The sequence below is a fragment of the Mastomys coucha genome, unplaced genomic scaffold (genome assembly GCF_008632895.1).
Source record: "Mastomys coucha isolate ucsf_1 unplaced genomic scaffold, UCSF_Mcou_1 pScaffold20, whole genome shotgun sequence".
Taxonomy (NCBI): Eukaryota; Metazoa; Chordata; class Mammalia; order Rodentia; family Muridae; genus Mastomys; species Mastomys coucha.
Window position 1 is genome coordinate 37,797,582 of NW_022196903.1, and position 22,615 is coordinate 37,820,196.

The 22,615-nt window shown below is 38.0% G+C and overlaps 2 protein-coding genes across 2 annotated transcripts; both read left to right on the forward strand.

Moving 5' to 3' along the window:
• The first annotated feature begins 1,257 nt into the window (after window positions 1–1,257).
• On the forward strand, window positions 1,258–2,214 carry LOC116098522 (olfactory receptor-like protein OLF3). Its single transcript, XM_031381076.1, has one exon. It carries the CDS (start codon window positions 1,258–1,260, stop codon window positions 2,212–2,214), a length of 957 nt encoding a protein of 318 aa, XP_031236936.1.
• Window positions 2,215–20,974: 18,760 nt separating this feature from the next.
• LOC116098086 (olfactory receptor-like protein OLF3) lies at window positions 20,975–21,928 on the forward strand. Its single transcript, XM_031380832.1, has one exon. It carries the CDS (start codon window positions 20,975–20,977, stop codon window positions 21,926–21,928), a length of 954 nt encoding a protein of 317 aa, XP_031236692.1.
• The last annotated feature ends 687 nt before the right edge of the window (window positions 21,929–22,615 follow it).

Sequence of the window (22,615 nt, forward strand, 5' to 3'; positions counted from 1 at the left end):
TTTCTACTTTCAGCTTAGAGACCTTAGCATGACTACGATGCTCTGTCTTTCTTCTTTTCCCACCTCCTACTTTTCCTCGCATTGCACACTCCAAAAATCCAGGCATTAGTGAAGAGACAGATGTTCAGTAGTTGAGTCAGTTCTAAATATGCCTTTAAAATGTCACATGTTAGCCCTGGATTTTTAATAGCCTGCTATATTATGTTTTACTGAAAAGCCCCTGCTGAGCACAAATAACAAACATAATTTGTTTCCTGACAGTGTTTTTACCGGGGACCTGTATCATACCTGTCTTGGATACTGTGGGTCCTTTCTATTTAATCCTTGACTTTGGGTGTACATTTTACCACATTCTCATTTGCTTTGTTTTCAGCTAAATTTCAGATAACAGATTCTTAACTGAATCAGATTAGAAAGGGGAGAATATGAAAATAGAGGCTCCATTGTGGTGTTTCCATCCAGAGCACTAAGAGTTTAAGAAACTGAAACCTATCAAACATACTAAAGCTTTGACAGATTTCATTTTATTTTTGTCTACTTTTTTTTTAAAAAAAGAAATTACATTTGATTCTTTATCAGCCCCAAGCAGAGTCCTGTTACACCCCCAGCCCTTGAAGTAAACAACCAGTGACAGTACCCAGACATCCTCCTACAAGCTATTTACATTTGTGCTTTAAAATACTTGGAAAGACTTTGTTGTTTTTTATATATAGCTTATCACAAACAGAAATCAAATACCTGCTAAATAAAATAAAATAGCCTAATAAAATGAGGTTCTTGGATTCCAGATATTTCCACAAACCCATGCCCATTCAGTCATGTTTCTTGAAGCTTACTCATACATTTCATCAAGAGGATTACAGTCAATGCATTTGAGGTAGTTTTTAATCTGTGGTTCTCATCTTCACCATCTCTCCTTGTACTGATCACTGTCAATTCTAATACTCTATTCCCCTTGCCTGAGAATAAAAGTACTAGTAATGACATAAAGCAAGCATAACTTCATTGCTTTATCTCTGGGTTATAGTTGCCCTATGTAAGGCATGTCAAGTCATTATGAAGGCATTGGTCTATATACATGAAACAGTCAATAAGAAGTATGTTAGAATCAAGCATATTTTCTAAGCCCCACAAATGATGTTGGATTTTTAAAAGGTCTGGCAGGTTATATGTATTATGTATTCTTAGAAACGTAGGACCTTGTTATTTGATTGCTTGTGTTTTTATTTATGATACTCTTTGTAGATCATAGTTTTAATGGAAACCAACAATGAGACACAGATGCATGAATTCATCCTCCTTGGCCTTTCCGGTGACTGGGACACTCAAGTCTCCCTCTTTATCCTGTTCCTGCTGATGTACCTGGTGACAGTATTGGGGAACTTTCTCATCATTGTTCTGATCAGACTGGACAGTAGACTCCACACTCCCATGTATTTCTTTCTCACCAACCTGTCCCTGGTGGATGTGTCTTATGCCACAAGCATAGTCCCCCAGCTGCTGGCTCATTTTCTTGCCACGCAAAAATCAATTCCATTTTTGAGCTGTGCAGCCCAGTTATTTTTTTCCCTGGGCTTGGGTGGGATTGAGTTCCTTCTGCTGGCAGTGATGGCCTATGACCGCTATGTGGCAGTGTGTGATCCTCTGAGGTATTCAGTCATCATGCATGCAGGACTATGCACATGGCTAGCCATCGCATCTTGGGTTAGTGGCTTTATCAACTCTCTTGTGCACACTGCCATTACGTTTCACCTACCCATGTGCACAAATAAGTATATTGATCACATAGCCTGTGAAACCCTTGCTGTGGTCAGATTGGCCTGTGTGGATACCTCATCTAATAAGATTGCAATCATGGTTTCTAGCATTGTCTTGCTTATGACACCCTTCTTCCTAGTTCTCCTGTCCTACATCCAGATTATCTCCACCATCCTAAAGATACAGTCCACAGAGGGAAGGTGGAAAGCCTTTCACACCTGTGCCTCTCACCTTACGATGGTTGTTCTGTGCTATGGCATGGCCATTTTCACTTACATCCAACCCCACTCCAGGCCCTCTGTCCTTCAGGAAAAGTTGATGTCTCTGTTCTATGCTATCTTGACACCCATGCTGAACCCCATTATTTACAGTTTAAGGAATAAAGAGGTTAAGGGGGCATGGCAGAAACTATTAGGGAAATTCTCTGGGTTTGCATCAAAATTAGCTGCTTCATGACTTATAAGCATCACGGCAAAACACAGCTTCTCCTCATTGTTTATTCAACTAATAAATAACAGACAGAATCTTTAATGCCTTGTCAACTCAGAAGCAGACAGCATAACATGTACTGGCAATGTCATGTTGGAAGCTGAGTTTTTATGTTGAATTGTGCCTCAGCAGGATGGTCAGTGAAGTTATACGATGTTTTATAGAGCCTTTTTTCCCCCAACTCTTCCTTCCATGGCATGATAATTGGAAATATTTGCTGCTTTGTTTGAAGTAATGAAGCAGAAGTACTTAAATTTATACATTTCAGAGCAGGTTATTTTGATTACAAATTGAGAGAAAGTTCACATTCACCTTTGGACAGACTCACTTCAAATCTGAAAGTCTCTGAAATAACACAGCTTGTAAGTGGGACAACACTGAGGAGAGCTGTCAAAAATTATTAAAATGTCTTTGTGCAGGACTAACTATAAGCAGATGCTATATCTCATTGTAGGAGTTAACAATTTTTTTTTTTTAAAGAACAAGCTAAGTAATCTACTAAAGGTTTCTAAACCTAAACTAAACTAAACTAAAGTATCAACTGAAGGTTTCTATAGGAATGTACCAAGTATATAAAGGTATTGTTGTCCAAGTAAACATTTGTTTCTGGCACTTATTGGAAGCATTCAAACAACTTGAAGACATTTGACTACATATAAAAGGGATTTTGATGTAAATGTCAAAATTGACCAATCTCTAAAAATATTTGTACTCTCTTCTTCTGAATTATTGAAACACAACAGTCACAAAAATGATAAGATAAAATATAAACTATCAAAGACACACTTACTTTTAGAAGGGGATGACTCTTCAACAAAAGATGAATTTGGGCCATTGAGGTAGTTTGGTTGGCTTTGTTAATGTTTCCTTCATTTTGTGTATTAATCTTTTCTTTCATCATTTCTTACACTCACAATAGGCCCTCAGTGATCTCATCAGTGAAAAAAAAGCCCAGATAATGCAGAATAAAAGAAAAACAATAATTGACCAATGATTAGGGACAAATGTGATCATGGGTGGTCTTCTCACTTCCTTGAAGAATTCTACATATTTTTCCTGGAATTACTTTTTTATAATTAGTTATTTTCAGTAATTATATTTGTCCACATTATTACAACACCCAAGGCTTCATATATAGATCAAGACCAATTTTAACCTGAACTAATTTAATGTTTCAATTATAACTTTAAAATAGTAATATAACCTTAAATCTTGAGATACAGATAAGCTTCTCTAAAGATGTGAATGGTAGCTAAATTTCTATTAATTCTAATTCATACGACATTCATAAAATTTCATATTATGTGGTTCTTAGAAACACTCAATCTGATACAGTCTTGACAGGAACATACATGTAGAATATTAATGACTATCAATGAACATCTATAATGCACACGATAAATTTAAAGTGAGAGTAAGGCCATTTAAGGTGATGGAAGAAGTATCTGCATGAAAGGTCCTTTATGTTGAGACTAGAAACAGAAGAACCAGTTATTGAGATGACCAAAACAAAGCAAAACCTAAAGATGGAACAAGTAGTTCAAAGTTTAATGTATAATGTAAGAAATTCCATCTCAATATATTGGAAGCTTAATTGAAGGGCACAGAAGAGTAAGAAAATAAAGAAGGTAAAATAGGTAGATAGGTACTATCAGATCTGGCAAGGCCTTGGATGCCAAAATGTCTTTTAACTTTTGTCTTAGTTAAGGTTACTATTGCTGTGAAACACTGTGGCCAAAAGCAACTTGAGGAGGGACAAGTTTATTTCACTCACACTTCCATATTACAATTCCTTATTTTTTTTTTTTTTCAAGACAGGGTTTCTCTGTGTAGCCCTGGCTGTCCTGGAACTCACTCTGTAGACCAGGCTGGCCTTGAACTCAGAAATCCACCTGCCTCTGCCTCCCAAGTGCTGGGATTAAAGGCTTGCGCCACCACCGCCCGGCTACAATTCCTTATTAAAGCAGCGAAGACAGGAACTTAAACAGGGCAGGAACCTGGAGGCAGGAGCAGATGCAGAAGCCATAAAGGAGTGCCGCTTATTGGCTTGATCTGTCTCTTAGTGGTTTTCTCAGTCTCTCTTCTTATACAACCCAAGACCACCAGTCCAGGGTTGCACCACTCACAATGGACAGGACCCATCTTCTATCAATTGATATTATGAAAGTGCCCTGCAGACCTGTCTATTGCCCAGTCTTATGGAAGCATTTTTCTCAATAGAGGTCCTATCCTCTGAGATAGCTCTAGCTTGTGTCATGCATGCATAAAACTAGCTAGCACAGCTTTTTTTGTCATAGCTTTGAAAAAATGGTAACTTAAAAGGAATATACCTTGAACAAAATCTGACAAAATAGTACCAGAAAAGACTAGAGGCAAGGCTTCAAGCAAGTCAGGTACTTGGTCATGCTGCTTAAATATTAGGAAAATTTGAACTATAGTAGTAGTAGTAGAATTGAGAAAGAATGTTCTGTAGAAGATATTTCATGTAAAACACTCCACATCCCATACCGGAATTCCCACATGGACCTCATTACTCTAATAGAAGTTTCTGATCATGAATGAAAATTGTGTATTAAATTTAAAAAACTTGAATACCATGATCATACTTTACATACACTCATGTAGGAGATATGTGAGAGAAGAAAACTATTCAAAGATATACAAATATATAAATATATATGACTTACTAGGAAGGAAGATATATGACAATGTAGTATCTTCCATATTGTTATTGGTCCTTTGGACACAGTGTTTGCAACTCATTTTTATCAAAGATTCTATGATCAGTTTTCTCTCCTGTTTGTTTGGGGTCTTTATGTGAAGGGCTTTCCAAATTTTGTTTTACCAGGAATCACTAGTCTATTGCAATAGGCAAGTATAGTCTTGTGCTTTGTTAATTTATTCCTTTTTACTTTTTATTCTTCTTTCATTCAAAACATCCCAACTGCAGTTTCCTCTCCCTCCACTCCTCTGAGTAACCCTGCCACCTCCTCTCTCCCCCAGATCCACTGTTCCTTCATTTCTCTTTAGAAATGAACAGGCTTCCCAAGGATATCAACCAAATATGTCATGACAAGTTACAGTAAGACAAGGCATAAACCCTCATATTGAGGCTGGATGAGGCAACTCAGTAGGAGGAGAGGGTCCCAAGAGCAGTCAAGAGTCAGAGACTGGTGTTTTAACAAATTTCTATTTTTAACTTCTTCACTTCATTGACTTTTCTCAGGACTTCTAGTTCTTTATAAATCATTCTTCATAAATTAAATCCATTTTATTGAGAATATCACACATATGGATAATGTGTTTTGATGAAAGTCACCCTCAATTCCAATTTTATTCCCCCACTACTTTTTCCTTACAAATTTACACACACACACACACACACACACACACACACACACACACACACACACACGCAAACACACACTAATCCATACCAAGTCCACTTAAGGCTGCCTTTTTGTGTATGAGTATAGAGCCATCTATTAGAGCATAAGTATCATTATAGGGAATCCATCCTTGAACAAAACTCAGTCTCCCTCCCTAGCAGCCATCAATTGCCAATAACTTCTCATCTAGGAATGGAACTTGACAAGTGCATCCATCATTTAACCTGAGCTTTTGGATGCTTTTCTTTTGTTCTGAGAAATATATTTTTAGGTTCTCATAGTGTCTTTGACCCTAAGAATATGCAAATTAAAACTTCTTTTACATTTCATCCTACTCTAGACACATGACTAAGATCCGAAGAATAAAAGCTAGAAAAATGCTAGCATGGATGTGGAGGGAGGGGCACACTTATTCACGGTTGGAGGGAGTGCAAACAGTTGCAACCACTATGAAAATAAGTGTGAAGTTTCTTAAAAAATATGAAAATAGACCTACTATGTGATGCAGCTATACTATTCATGGGCATGTATGCAAATGACTCTGTCCTGCAAGACAGGTACTTGGTTCTCCATGGCCACTGTTGCTTTATTCACAATATCCAGAAAATGGAAAAAGCTTAAGGGCCCATACCTGATGAAAATGTGACAAATATATAAAATTGAAGAATTGATCTGGAAAGAAAAATGAGATTATGACATGTTGAGGCAAATAGATGTCACACTCATTCTCAGTGTGACAACCTGGACTCAGAAAGACAAACATTGTATGTTCTCCCTCATATTTGGATGATAGATTTGAATCTTTAGATATGTGTGTTTAAATAGGAATTCTCAGCAAACAGGAAATTAAATTTCTTGGCATGACAGCTGTTCCTAATTCTTAGGTGTTTGTGAAAGATATTACAAATAAAAGGCACAAGAATTGTTGGTTCAGTAAGAAGCTGTGTTCTAAATAGTAATGTCATTAAAAATAACTTTTAAAAGTTAGACACTGAAAAGTATCTGAAAATAAAATTTTGTTCAGTAGTTACTAACCATAAAATATAACTCAGAGTTTATCTCTTAAAAGCAATATATATATATATATGTGTGTATTAATATATATATTAATTCATAAATATATGAATTACAATTGCTCAAATGAACATTTCATTCACCAGGACACACACTGCCATTACCAAAAACCCTTGAAACAGTAGTGTTTGCTTCTACTTCTTGTTAGTATTGGAATTGCATTTTCAATAGAACTCGAGAGTTTCTCCCAACTGGATAGCCTGTGTAATTTTTACTTTATTTTTTCTTATATACTGAAGGTATAGCATTATTCTCTTTGGACCCCATATCTTGTGTTAGATCTCGAAGCTTATTGGATTTAATTTTATTAGTTTTCTCACAGTAGGATTTCATCAGTGGTCACAATCTTTCTCACAAGAGACACACAGTGTTAGATTTTATTTGTCTCAGCATTATTACAGTTATTATGTTGCTTCACTGAGAGATTCTTAACAGAAACAAATATTTATGGACCTTTGGGGCGGAATAACTCTTTGTTGTTGGGGCTTAGCTGATATTATGCAATATTCATGACTTTTGTCTTCTACATGGCAGTAGCCACTGTTTCCTTCCAGATCATGTGAAAATGATATGTAAGGTGAGCTTTCGACCTAACTTCAACTAAGATATGTTTCAGATTAAGTGAGGAGGGAATGTTGTGTCTCAGAGTAGGCATCAGTACCTCCTGGTGGTGGCTCAGATATAAAGATTTCCAATAAGAAAGCTTTGTGTGCCTGCCCACTCTCAACTTGCACATGAGCACATTGCACTGTTGCAGTTCATTCTTCACTGATACAGTATACAATGTGGGGCTGTCCGTCAGTTAGCCTACTATGGAGATTCCCAAATTAACTCAAGATCAATAGCTCTCTTGGAATCCTCCAGGCCTTTGGCACTAGACTAGAACTGATTCCCCAGTTTAATGAACTGGGGAATGTGATGATTGCTTGTCTGGTGCTGTCATAAAAACATCATGATCAAAGAAAGTTATAGAGAAAAGAGTTTACTTGTGCCAAGGTTCCAGCGTGATAGAGTCAATGATGGCTGAGAAATGGCAGTGGACTAGGGAGCTGAGGATTCAGACCCTGAGCTGAAAGCATGACACAGAGAAGGCTAGCTTGAAATGGCTCAAATCGTTAAACTTTTTAAAAATAATTTAATTTTATTTGTTTGTTTTTGACATATTTTTATTGATTCTTTTGGAATTTGCCATCATGTACCCAATTCCACTCATATCACAAGTCCTTCCATGTCCACGCCAACTCTTGTAACTTCCCCTCCCAAAATAAAATTAAAAAATGAAAATAAAAAATTAACAAGAAAAAGAAAAAAGTAAGGGAAAATGAAAAAGAATAGAAAGAGAAAGGAAGGAGGGAGGGAAAGAAAAAAGGAAAGAAAGAAGGAAAGAAAAAAGGAAAGAAAGAAAGAGAGTGAAAGAAAGAAAGAAAGAAAGAAAGAAAGAAAGAAAGAAAGAAAGAAAGAAAGGAAGAAAGGAAGAAAGGAAGGAAGAAAGAGAGAAAGGTGGATGTTGACAACCATGGGCAACAACCTTCCCACTTCTCTATGAATTGCAGCCTTCTCTCACACCCATCACAGCAGTGTGTCTCAAGTTCCACCCTGCAGTCACCACTCTGCTCCTATCCTGTCTTTCCATCACATATGTGTGCATTGTAGTGGCATTGGAAGCTGCAGCATCCAATCCTTTTCCCCAAACAATTTTATTTGTGTAGTGAATTGTTGGTCTGGTTCAAGGCCTCTGGGTTTTGCTTCACTGTCAATACAGTACCCTTGCTGAGACTCCTTCCAGTTATCCTGTTGAGAGTCATGGAGATCCTGTGGCTACGGTTCCTTGGAGTTCCAGCAGCCCACAGATAGTGTAGGTGTGAGGGTGGATCAACTCAAGGCCCTGAATCTGGTCCTGAGTGTGAGCTGACTTGATTAGTTTCTTCCTACTTGAGGGACTGGGAGGGTTGGGGCCAGTTCAGATGGAGGAGCCATCTTTAAACTCTTAAAGCCTGCATCCTGTGACATACTTCCTCTAAAAAGGCCAGATGTTCTAAGCCTCCTCCATAGGCTCACCAACTGAGGACCTAGCATTCAAATTCCCCAAACTATTTGGCCTGTCTCATTGAAACCATCATGAGTAGCTATCCGGTTCCCAACCTCTACAGTTGCCATTGTTGGAGTATCCAAGCTTATTTGTGTATGCCTATCTAATAAATATCCTTTGTAACATGAATTAACTCTAGTGCTTCTGTTAAGAAAGCAGAAAGTTCTTCTAGAGAAACCTGGCTAGGATATCGACCAAATTATTTTAGTTTAAAAAACACATGCAATCATGTAACACCACTGTATTGAAGATATAGAAAAGTTTTATCAATCCAAATATACCCTTGTACACTTTTGAACTCTGCCAGTTCTTTTGGAAGCCATCAGCTAGCAACCACAGGTCATATTCTGATCAATCCACATTTTCCTATTGCATGAACCCATATGATTATAATTGAATAGTAGGGGCTGAATTCTTTCTGTTGCATAATCCATTTAAGACACGTTTATGTTGTTACATGCTATGGTCATCCAGTCTTTACATCAATGTGTAACATTTTACTAACATGCTACCTTTGCATATTGATAAGATAAAATACATTTCAATTATTATTGATGCTTGTCAATTATGAAAAAACCTTCTGTTGAGTTCTGAGGGTTTCAAGTAGAAGTTTTAATTTTGAGAAAAATTAATTTAATTAATTTTTAATTTTAGAACATGATTTTTGTGTCCTATAGGGGAAATAATTGGTTGATCTAAGGTCATAGTTCATTGGCATTAAGTCTGTGATTCAATACATTTAAGCCTGTGGCCCATTATATTCTAGATTTGATGTATTTTGAGGAAATTTTTACATCTTGTTTAAAGTCTGGATCTAGGAGGTTTGCTTATTGGTAAGTTGACCTTTTATCCACTGCAACTTTTTCAAGCTTCTGAAAAATCAATTCTTCCAGGGAAGCAGGTTAATGAAATTATATGTATGAATTGCATACAATGAAGTCATTTATTATATTCCTGCAACTTTTTGCAATAATAAGTATGTGAATTAATAAAGCATCAGTGTGCCTTTTATAAACACTTCTAGAGGGAAGTGGTTCAGTTTCTAGCTAGATATGTAACAAGTAACATTTGTGTCAGACAAACTCCATGTCTTGTACTGAGAATAGAAGTAACTGAAGAATGAGTGGCAGTTCCTAGGGCAAGAAAAATGTGAAATTTGGATTGTGTTTGACTATGATGCTGCTCATTGACTTGAGTTGAGAGCTAATGCTGAATCTTGCTCATCAGAATTTACGTTGCTTGGAAAAATATCTGACATACACAACTGAAGAGAGTGAAGATCTAGTTTTGGATTTCATTTCAGTCTATAATCTTTCTCTACATTGATTTTGGACCAGTAAACACAGTGATAGGACCATCATAGTGATAGGACCACGTGAAGAAAGAGGCTGTTTAGTCAGTGCAGGCAAGAAGCATAAACAGTTGGAGGACCAGAAAATCAGCTATGCCTATAGTGATTCCTATGCTTAGATTTTTCAAAACCTACTTTAATAAGGCTGCTCAAACACTTTGACATCCTTTCTAGGCCCACTGTCTACAGATAGGAGAGAAAAGATGGTAAATAGGACAAGGGGATGTGGACCGGTTTAGTAGTAGTCCTTTGGGGGTGATTCCAATCTCTGTTGTCAGGAGACCAGCAGTCCAGTTTAGTAGTGTCAGGAAGATACCAACAGTCCAGTTTGAGTGTCACCAAACACAGATCAGTAATGGTAGCACAATCTACCAGAAACCACCAGGCCTCCACTGAATCTGCAAGAGTTAGCAGGAGCCACCAGGACTAGCCAGAGTGCCAGGAATTCTCTGCAGTGCCTCTCTCAATGAAGCAGTAATCTCATATCTGAGACAGGTAGGTGTTTCATGTGCTCCCGACCCAATTCCTGTCCTGGAACATGTGACCACAACCCCCACAAGAAGACCGTAGCCACTAGTCAGCACAGAGTTCTCCATGCTAATGAGGTATCTAGATGGGCTGGCTCCAGGGTTTAGCCAATACGTTTCTGTTCCAGGACATTCTTTCCTGCAAAAGGTACTTAATCTCTGGCACACCCTGAATAAGTCATATGCATCCATTTTTCACCATCAATAAACAATTTGAACAAGCAATCTCTCTCTCTCTCTCTCTCTCTCTCTCTCACACACACACACATCAAGAACCTCTGTGTGTGTGTGTGTGTGTGTGTGTGTGTGTGTGTGTGTGTGTGTGTGTGTGTGTGTAGGGGTGGCTTTGTCATACAGAGCCACTCTGTCTAAGTCTCCCACAGAAGACCCCTCTGTGCACCCTGACACTCATCTTGGAGCTAAGCCAGAGATCCCCTCCCCCGGCCCCTGGCTTATCACCAGACCGACCGTGTGCCCCCTCCTCCCAAGTCCCTGAGCTTTACAGAGGGTCTGGGTGTCCTTTGGACCCCTTCCTACGGCCCTGCCCTGGGCTTGTCCCAGGTCTGCAAGGTCCCCTCATTCCAGACTCCACATGTAATCCAACAGAACCCATGTCTCCTTTTCCTAAGCCTGCCTCGTTTCTCACCAGTCCTTGAGCCCTCATCTTAGGCTACATTAGCCTAACGCCTCCCGTTTTGACTGCCTGAGGGTCCTTCATATACCCCAGCGGAGAGGTGGAACTCAGACCACAGTGGAGGCATAACAAGGACAGACCAAAATCAAGCAGGTAAAACACCAAATCCTGTAGCTCCATGGGTGTCATCTAGGGCTCATGATGGAATCATCTAAGTTCTGGAGGTTTTGGATAATCACACTCTTAAAGGTCTGCTGCCTGCTCCAGCTCCTGTCTATGCTTGTCATTTTCCTCAGTAGATGTCCTTTTATGGTCCTGTCATCTCCAGCATATGGGTTCTCCATTTCCATTTAAACATCATCTTCACAGCTTCACTTAACTCCTTTTTCAGGGACTCCACATCTGCCACATATTGCCTAGGTTCCATGGCTTTCTGGAATTTTGTTACAAGTTTGCATATATCATTGAATCTTTCAACCACATGATACTGGTAAGTATCATGATACTGCCAAGTTTGGATGTCAGCTCAAAATTTATCAGGCTGCCTTGGTGAGCAGCTACAGCAACCTCTGTATTTTTTGACAGGTGATTCTTTGAAGACACCTGTTTTGGCAATATCAGTTCAGGCTCTCTTACTTCAAATAAATATGGATTATCACAAGATGGGACCTGGAGTGGGTGGAGTCTTCCTCAAGTACCTTTTCTAATTTTCTAATGCAGAGCATGAGGTTTCTCTTTAATGGGATGCATTCCTTTAACACTAGCATGGACTTTTGCACCTGCCTTGTCTGCGTCTGGCAGTTCTCTTATGCTATTCTCTACCCCTCCTTGCATAACTTTTTGCTCTACTTGTTGCTCCCCTCTGTAGACCTGCATAAGAGGAGTGACTGAGGCTGGCACACAGCCTGGATACTCACTTTTCCTAAAGTTTCTTCCACCAGGAAAATTATTTTTTAATTCATTCTTACAAAGTTCTCAGGATACAGACAAAATGTGCCCAGATTCTTTGTCAGAGTATAAAATAAAGAGCCTCTGTTTCAGTTCCTAAGGAGTTCTGGTCCCCTCTAAAATTTCAAGAGCCAGGTCTCCATAGTTCATTTTTCTCTTTTCCAAATACCAACCAAATGGCCTGTAAGTCTCTGCTTATAGCATTATATAATTTTTGTTGTTGTTGTTTTATATTTTATTGGAAATTTTCTTTGTTTACATTACAAATGTTTTCCCCTTTCTGGGTCGTCTTTTCAGAAACTCCCTATCCCATCCCCTCCCACTGCCTCTATGAAGTTCCTCCCACATCCACACACCCACTCCTGTCTTCCAGGACTGGCATTCCCCTACATTGGGGCATTGAGCACCCTCAGCTCCAAGGGCCTCTCCTCCTACTGATCTCAACAAGGTCATCTTCTGCCACATAAGCATCTAGAGGCATGGGTCCCTCTATGTGTATTCTTTAGTTGGTGGTCCAGTTACTGGGAGCTGCAGGTGCTCCCATCATGAGGCTGCAAACCCCTCAGCTCCTTCAGTCCCTTCTCAAATTCCTCCATTGGGGACCTCCTGCTCAGTCCCCAACTGGGACTCAGAAGTTGACTTTGAGCATCCACCTCTATTTCTCAGGCTCTAGCATAGCCACTCAAGAGACAAACATATCAGGCTCCTGTCAGCAAGCACTTCCCGGCATCCACCATATCGCCTGGGGTTTGGTAACTGTATATAGGATGGCTAATATCCACTTAGCAGTGGGTGCATACCATGTGTGTTCTTTTGTGACTGAATTACCTCACTCAGGATGATATTTTCAAGTTCTATCTATTTGCCTGAGAATTTCATAAAGTCCTTGTTTTCAATAGCTGAGTAGTATTCTATTGTGTAAATGTACCACATTTTCTGTATCCATTCCTCTGTTGAGGTACATCTGGGTTCTTTCCAGCTTCTGGCTATTATAAATATGGCTGCTATGAACATAGTGGAGCATGTATCCTTATTACATGTTGGAACATCTTCTGAGTATATGCCCAGGAGTGGTATAGCTGGGTCTTTAGGTAGTACTATGTCCAATTTTCTAAGGAACTGCCAAACTGATTTCTACAGTGGTTGTACCAGCTTGCCATCCCATCAGCAATGGAGGAATATTCCTCTTTCTCCACATCCTCGTCAGCATCTGCTGTCACCTGAGTTTTTTATCCTAGCCATTCTGACTGGTATGAGGTAGAATCTCAAGGTTGTTTTGATTTACATTTCCATGAAGCTTTAAGGATGTTGAACATTATTTAGGTGATTCTCTGCCAGTCAATATTACTCAGTTGAAAATTCTTTGTTAAGCTCTGTTCCCCATTTTTTAATAGGGTTATTTGATTCTCTGAAGTTTAACTTCTTGTGTTCTTTATATATATATATATATACATATATATATATGTATATATATATATATTAGATATTAACCTTCTATCAGATGTGGAATTGATAAAGATCTTTTCCAATGTGTTGGTTGCCATTTTGTCCTATTGACAGTGTCCTTTGCCTTACAGAAGTTTTGCAGTTTAATGAGGTCCCATTTGTAGATTCTTGATCTTAGAGCATAAGCCATTGGTGTTCTGTTCAGGAACTCTCCCATGTGTTTGAGGCTTTTCCCCGAGTTCTCTTTCTATTAGATTCAGTGTTTCTGGTTTTATGCGGGGGTCCTTGATACACTTGGACTTGAGCTTTGTACAAGGAGATAAGAATAGATTAATTTGCATTCTTATACATGTTTGCCGCCAGTTGAGCCAGAACCATTTGTTGAAAATGCTGTCTTTTTTCCATTGGATGGTTTTAGCTCCTTTGTCAAAGATCAAGTGACCATATATGTGTGGATTCATTTCTGGGTCTTCAATTCTATTGCATTGATCTTCCCACCTGTTTCTGTACCAATACCATGCAGTTTTTATCACTATTGCTCTGTAATACAGCTTGAGGTCAGGGATGGTGATTCCCCCAGAAGTTCTTTTATTATTGAGAATAGTTTACAGTTTTCACTATCCTGGGTTTTTTTTGTTGTTCCAAATGAATTTACAAATTGCTCTTTCTAACTCTAAGAAGAATTGAGTTGGAATTTTGATAGGCATTACATAGAATGTGTAGACTGCTTTCAGCAAGATGGCCATTTTTACTATATTAGTCCTGCCAATCCATGGGAGATCTTTCCATTTTCTGAGGTTTTCTTTGATTTCTTTGTTCAGAGACTTGATGAGATTGTATTTTAATCACATTATTTCTCCTTTTGCTTTCATCCCAGAAAACCCTCCCAAATATCCCTTCCCACTCCTCTTCATTCTTTATGGAAGCCAGTTCTAAAGATTTAAGAACCACATGGTCAAGTTTATCACAGTAATAGCCTCCTTTCTCAATACTGACTTTCTGTCTTACTTACTTTTTTCATTGCTATGACCAAATACCTGGCAAGGCATAACTTCAGGGAGAAAGAGTTTAGTTTATAGTTTAAGAAGGGATGAAGTCCACCATAGCAATGAAGACAGAGCAGTAAGAACATGAGACAACTGGTCCCACTACGTACACAATGAGGATCCAGAATGGAGAGGCACTGGTGGGCCTAGTGAGCAACTTTCTCTAGCAAGGCTTTACCTTCTAAAGGTTTTACAACATCCCCAAACAGATAGGAGCTAAGTATTCTGACATACAAGCTAATTTGAGGGAATTTCACATTCAAATGTCATCAATGAGTATAGATAATTTGGCATACAATAACTTTACAGTAGGGAACTAGAGTCAGAATTATAAGGCAGAAAAGAATGGAAGAGTTGAGTGATGGAATCTTGTGGTGTGTCAGTGGACAGGTAAGAAAATGAAAGCATGACTGTTGGAACAGTGATCATCAGCTGAGTAACAGTAGATACACAGGTAATGAAGCAGAAGAACTTAGAAGATTGAGGAATAAATAAATGATTCACTTGGGGCTTTAAGAGGGAAAAGAGTTTGCCAGTTATAGATAGTATGATCCTGATTTCAAATTGCATTGACTCTCTTTATAAAAATGTTGAAACATTTAAAAAGTTCTACAAAATTAAGCTTTTTTACATTGTTTTGAATAATTCTTAGCCTAACCATTTGTCCTATAAATCATAAGACTGTTTTGTCTATTTATTTGGAGTCTAAATATTTCCATCATTTTGGGACTTAAATCTTACTGTGAGGCATATGCTGGCTGTTCACTAATACTTGTAGCAGCAAGTAGTAGAGTATAGCAGCTCACTATATTCTTTGAATGTATCCTAATAAGGAGCATTGCATTCATGTCTCTAGGAAGAGGAACAAGGGCCTCCTGGATTTAAAAGAAGAACAGCTATTTTTTCACCTGATTTACATGCAGGGGCGTCCAAACTCCTTGGAACATAGCACTGAGGGGTAATTTGTACTATATGAAAGCATGACAAAATTTCAGAGAGATGGTCTATGTAATTTTTCTTGTTTATTTTTTTAAGAGAGAGAGAAAGAGAGAGAGAGAGAGAGAGAGAGAGAGAGAGAGAGAGAGAGAGAGAGAGAGAGAGAGAGAGAGAGAGAGAGAGAGAGAGAAAGAGAGAGCACTAAGGATTCACTATACTTGTGTAAGAGAGATGAAGAACAACTGTCCACAGGGAAAGGAAGGGCAGAATGGTGACCCAGTCACTGAGACTTGGGAGTGGTGACACCAATTAATGCTCCATTGTAAAAAGTTCCTGAGGGACTCTGCTGGCTCCAGGTCACCAAGGCACCCTCTGTCTCACATTGATTAGTGGTATATGTGAGCTCACTTGGGATCACTGAGAGCTTCCTTCCATTAGCTTTTCTAAAGAAATCTCAGAGAATTTTGGAGTCATGGAGTGTAGAACAACTGGGACATCTCCACAGTCCATCACTCTGAATAGAAAGAACATTGTTTGCAATACAACTCTGGATTGAAGGAGAGGTGTCCATATCACCAAGTACTGACTAATATTTGGGAAATTTTAATAAAAATGTCAACAGAGGGTGGATGTAAACAGAAGCCCTAAGACCTGCAGAACAAATAGTGATCTGATCTGTGTGGGATATATGAAGTGTGGATGCTAGGGTCTTCTTAACCCAAGATTACAGGAGTTGGAACGAAACAATTCAGCTTTCCAGAGACCCAAGGCTGAGTCACCATGTAAACTTGCCATTAAAGACTTTAGTTCTTCAGAGAGAGGTTGAGGAAAGAGTAGTTTTAATTAAAACTAGAAACCTGATAGATGAATACTGCACCAATTTTGTAAGGACTTGGGAAAAAGTCTAGGTTAATAAAATGTGTACTTAGGTATGGACATTTATGATTGTGTAGTAGAATATTACATTTCTTGGAAAGAGAATATTTCAATGTCTTTGAAGTGTTTTGTCTCAATGTTTTTCTCTGGCTGCATACATGTGATAATTTTTTACTTTTTCTCAAAAGAAATACTTCAAATATAGGAAGATTAAATTGATTGACAAAGTCATAAAACTTGGGAATATAAACTGGGCTTATGTTTAAGTCTAACTGACTGTCTTTCAGGTTTAGTCCTTGAATCATCTGTAGGAAAGTATTATAGAATCAAGAACAGAATACTGTGAAGAATATCCTCTACACAAAGCAAGAATAATAAAGAAGATTTAGATTTACATAATGTAATCAAAACAAAACAGATCACTAAATATGAATTTCAAGACTGTGACCGTTGAAAGGCTATGTATCAATAATTAGACTCCTACCATAGGAAACGTCAGTGAACAAACCTGGAGATGACGTAGATAAATAGACCCCCAATAAGAAAAAACAACAGTGCTTTTAGGAATAAAATAATTTTTGACATTTCACCACACTGTCCCCGGGGGTTCTCTGTATCCTAATGTAAGTATGATAAACATACTCTGCCCACAATGAATGTAGCATATGTACAGAATCCAGCCGTCCAGCCACATACATGAATATGAAAGTTTCTCTGGAGGAAGAAATGATTTCCATTGATAAATCAACTGCACAAAGGTAAGTTTCTGCTTTATTTAGGCCAGCATGAGAGAAAAGTACCTGTAGAACATTTGCTGTATGCTTGTATTCAGGACCAATTTATTTCAGCTAAGACCATAGAGTAGTCCAAGAATCCAAATATGACTTCATACTCAATGGAGAAAATGATAATAATGCCCAAGTTATTTTTTCTGGGAGTAAAACTTCTTGAATTTTATCCATGTGTGTTAGGGCAGCACCACTAGAAAACTATAGAGGGTCATTTCTGTAATATGGGTGATGGGATAACCACTAAGAGTCAGTATTGTTGATATTGGACTTTTACATTTTGATGTAAAGTTGATCACTATACTTATTTATAGTGACATGAATTTGGACAAATTTTTTTTCTGCAGGATGAGAGTCTGGGGAATCTTTTTATATTATGTATATCTAGTATGAGTTTCTTCTTTAATGCACCTATTCTTGTGAGGAGAGAATGTAAGCTACTGACAAAACCATCTAATTGAATTGAAATGATTTTCCACAGTCTTAAAGGTATGAAATATTTAGCAGGACATGATACTCTAAAGATGATCATTGCAAAGAGAAATAGCTCCTCTGTGCTATATCCTGCCTGCCTCTTCTTTGAAGGGATGAATAAGGGCTGTGAAGCACTGGTTCACAGAGAAATGAGGACACTTAAACTCAGTTAAAACCTGGTGAGAAAGCAATGTGAGCAGCCATGTGAAAAGTTGTATCCAGATCTGCATGTGTTGTGGTTGCTATGTAGCACCAGCAGAGTGAATGGTTCTGTTGTTCAGATAAATTTCTATGGGTCATTCTTCTCATGTCTATCCTGATGAACAGTGGCCACACTTTCTATAATGTATCATCCAAGATATGTAGAAGGTGTATTAGATGAAAATGTAATGGAGTATATTATTTTTAGAAATCCTATCCCCATTTATATCCTATGTATTTTTTCTACTCAGACATTCTGTAGAGATGGAGTAAGGTGGACATGAATGGGAGTCCTGCTTGAGCAACCAACTGTTCAAATTTAAGTGAATTAAAATATACTAGCTAAATGATGTCCAATTCCATAGTTTTAGATACCAAATTGTAATAGCAAACATCACCAAATCACTGTTTGAGAAATTGCCATTAATCATTTATTTGATTAGGTGGATCTTGAATTCCAAAAGCTATAATTTTTAGAAGTGGGTAGAGCAAAGGAAAATTCTCCAGTGGGCCCCATATCTTCCTGAACATTTGTCTGTTGCAGAGAGGAGGCATGAAGTTAATTGACTTTTAGATAAAAGGTCAGAAGACAAACTTAAAAGGGAGGCAGAATATCTGAAACCAAATTCATCTAGATAAAATTAGTTCATCATTAGCCTACTTGTGTGAATCTCTCTTTTTGTCTTCTTCAGGTAATATAGTCTCAACAATCAGAATTCTAAGATAATAGTATTAAACTGAACAAAACCTTATAGAATGTTGGTGATATTCATAAATGTGTAATAGGGGTAAAACAATATTTTATTTATTAGAGTGTAGGCTAAAACTTGAAATAGGAAAGGTTTAAGAATCTATTGTTCAATATCTTCTATTCAGATTGACTTTATTTAAAAAAAAAAACAGACTAAAATTCAATCTTTAAATAAGCCACATTGTAGCATGCAAGAAGCTGAGAGAGGAATTTGAACATTTATGTTTTGACATTGAGAACTGTTGAGACGCTAGGGTCCTGCTTTTTGTTTTGGCCAATAATTACTTAATAAAGGTTGAAGCACGTGGGACTGGATTTTCCTAGGATGAAACGTTGGTAGCATTTTAGCTGAGAAAACTGATCTTTACTACAAATACCTTACCTTATATTCTTTGTGCAATTTTATTGTCTTCTTACTAAAGCTCTATTGTCTCCTTGAACCCAATGTATTGTATGCCATGAGTACAATGTCACACATGTGTTTGTAGTGTATCAACTTCTATTGGGTCCTCCACAGTATGAATATTCTGTTTAGCATTCTTTTTATTTTTAGACACTTCCCAACAAAAACAACCTTAATACTAGTCATTTAACATAGCAAAAATGTGTTCATCTAAAAAGTAGCCTTAATTATTAATGTACTTTGTTGTAAAACATACTATTGATAGTAATTGCTATAATTAGTAAAAATAGAAGTAGTAGAAATGTGTTGCTTTGCATACTATGTGACAGTTTTTTATATTAAAGGTAACTGGAGACAGCAAATTATCATAGAAGTTATAGAATTGTGCAAGGTGAGCAAGTGCAACTCTCAGACTAAGATGTGAACTGGGCATTTCTGGAGCCATTTTCTTAGTTTGTTCTTTATCAGGGAAGAGAGTTGAAGTGTGGTAGCTCTCATTCCTTAGGCTTTAGAAGTGGTCAAGTTCCTGTGCTTCACTTGGTTACGTCCATCTGATCTGCCATTGACTTTTTTCTTCATTTCATGCACTCTTGGAGCTGTGTCTTTGGTGACCAAGAAGATATGGAGGAGAAATAACATGTCTGTCTTAGAAGTCTTTTTGAGACATCTGTTTATATTCAATGTTTAAAATTAACATTTTGTCTTATTCCTTTTACTGAAAAAAAAAATCCCTTACACAACACAAGAAATATGAAGGTAATTTACACTCCAGTGGACATCTTTAAGATTTCCTATCTTATTCTATTGAACACTGGTGGATAGATCCTTAAACATCTGCTTTCCTTCTGATGCTTTGATCGAGCTTCCAAATGCCTGTTGCTTTCTTTTCAACTGACACCCAAAGAAGAGGTCCCTAACTACACTAAGGTGAAAAGAGAAAACCACCACGACAGGGTACCCTTAGTGCATCCTTGTTCAGCCCACTGCCAACAGAAGACACTACAGCCTATCAAGAAAACCAAAGGTTTCTTTTAAAGGCTGTCAAAGTATTTGTCTATTTTGTAGAAAATATAGGACAGAAATCACATTTAGTTTTTTAGGTACTACAAGATGAGAATTAGGTTGGAATAAGTGCACACAGTATTGTAGTAATATTATAGCAATGTTACCCAAGCTTAATGCACTTGGGAATTATAGAATGTGAGTCTGTTTTGTGTGTGAGAACTTACCATGACATGTAAATGAGATGCCTGCCAAAGAAAATTTGGATTTAAAACTATGCTTTCTGGTTCTAAATCTTGCCACAAACCTCTAAATCTTCAGAATAATTTATTTTTATTTGTAATTGAGTTTTGAATTTCAATAAGAAGATTAAGTTAGGTAACATATTTTAGGTAGTTTTAAAACTTTAGGTCTCTATATCATCTATCATTTTACCTACCAGAGCCAATTATTATGTTTTTTGCCCCCCCAAAAGGAAATTGGTTAAAGAAAAAGAATATAGTGCTTAAAACTGTATTGTCTCACATCCAGTCTACAACTCTTCCTCTAAGACACCATCTTTCAAGAGATTTAACTATATGCTCTTAGACACTGTCTGTAAGATACTGGACTATTTCTCTGAAGCAGTTGATAAAAAGCATGTTATCATAGTCTCATGAATGAACTAAACACTGATAAAATTGCTGGCAGGTCACATATGCTGGGTAATTTTACTTGAAACTCTATGGTTGATTGATAGCTTATGCTTTTTTTCCATCTTTCTGTGCAGATTAATAATCATCACATTTTTTAATGGAACAAGACAACCAGACATGGGTGCATGAATTCATCCTCCTTGGCCTTTCCAGTGACCGGGACACTCAAGTCTCCCTCTTCGTCCTGTTCCTGCTGATGTACCTGGTGACAGTATTGGGGAACTTTCTCATCATTGTTCTGATCAGACTGGACAGTAGACTCCACACTCCCATGTATTTCTTTCTCACCAACCTGTCCCTGGTGGATGTGTCTTATGCCACAAGCATAGTCCCCCAGCTGCTGGCTCATTTTCTTACCACGCACAAATCAATTCCATTTTTGAGCTGTGCAGCCCAGTTATTTTTTTCCCTGGGCTTGGGTGGGATTGAGTTCCTTCTGCTGGCAGTAATGGCCTATGACCGCTATGTGGCAGTGTGTGATCCTCTGAGGTATTCAGTCATCATGCATGCAGGACTATGCACAAGACTGGTCATTACATCATGGGTCAGTGGCTCCATCAACTCTCTTGTGCACACTGCCATCACCTTCCAACTGCCCATGTGCACAAATAAGTATATTGATCACATTTCCTGTGAAATTCTAGCTTTGGTCAGATTGGCCTGTGTGGACATTTCATCCAATGAGATTGTCATCATGATTTCTAGCATTGTCTTGCTTATGACACCTTTCCTTTTGGTTCTCTTGTCCTACATCCAAATCATCTCCACCATTCTGAAAATCCAGTCGACAGAGGGAAGGAGAAAGGCCTTCCACACCTGTGCCTCCCACCTCACTGTAGTGGCACTATCCTATGGTACCACCATTTTTACTTACATCCAGCCCCACTCCAGCCCCTCAGTCCTTCAGGAGAAGTTGATTTCCCTTTTTTATGCCATATTGATGCCCATGCTGAACCCTATGATTTATAGTCTAAGAAATAAGGAGGTAAAAGGGGCTTGGCAGAAACTATTAGGAAAATTCTCTGGGTTCACATCAAAACTGACAAGTTGATGACTCCTGAACAGTGATGAGAAGATGGCCTTTGTTCTCCTCCCAACTCAGTTAGAACAGGTGTTTCCATGGCAACAGGGAAAGTGCCGGAAGAACATGTGTTTACGGAGTTACGCAGGAGTCTGAGTGGTTATGGTGGGTGTGTGAAGTGGGTGTATTTTTATGTCACAGCAATGTGCTCAGTGGAATTCAGCACCACTGTCACCATTACTCAACCCCACTCTTACGGTTCTGGTGCATCGTCAACCCCCAATTCTTCATGATATGTCAAAAGCTATACTCATTAAATTCAATTTGTGCTTTCAACATCTTCTTGAGCTAGCAGTAAGTGGTATGTTACTCTGAGAATTCTGGAGTAGAGGCGCATGATTAGTACCCAGTTAACTTTTACAAGATGATCTCCTGTGTACTGTATGGATAAGGTTAGATATCCACTATGCTACATATGTGAGATGCATTATTTCCTTATGATGAGAATGAGGATGTGTAATTGATGCAAAATGAACATTTTATCGTTTTTTTATGTACACACTTATTATTAACATTTTACTTCTTATTAAATGTTATTAAAATTAACATTTTAAAATCTTATACTAAAAAACTCTTTATTTGTACTTTGGAAAAAAATCGTGGTGCAGCATTGGCAATCACATAGTAGTACTGTGAGGGTTCAAATACATTTCACAC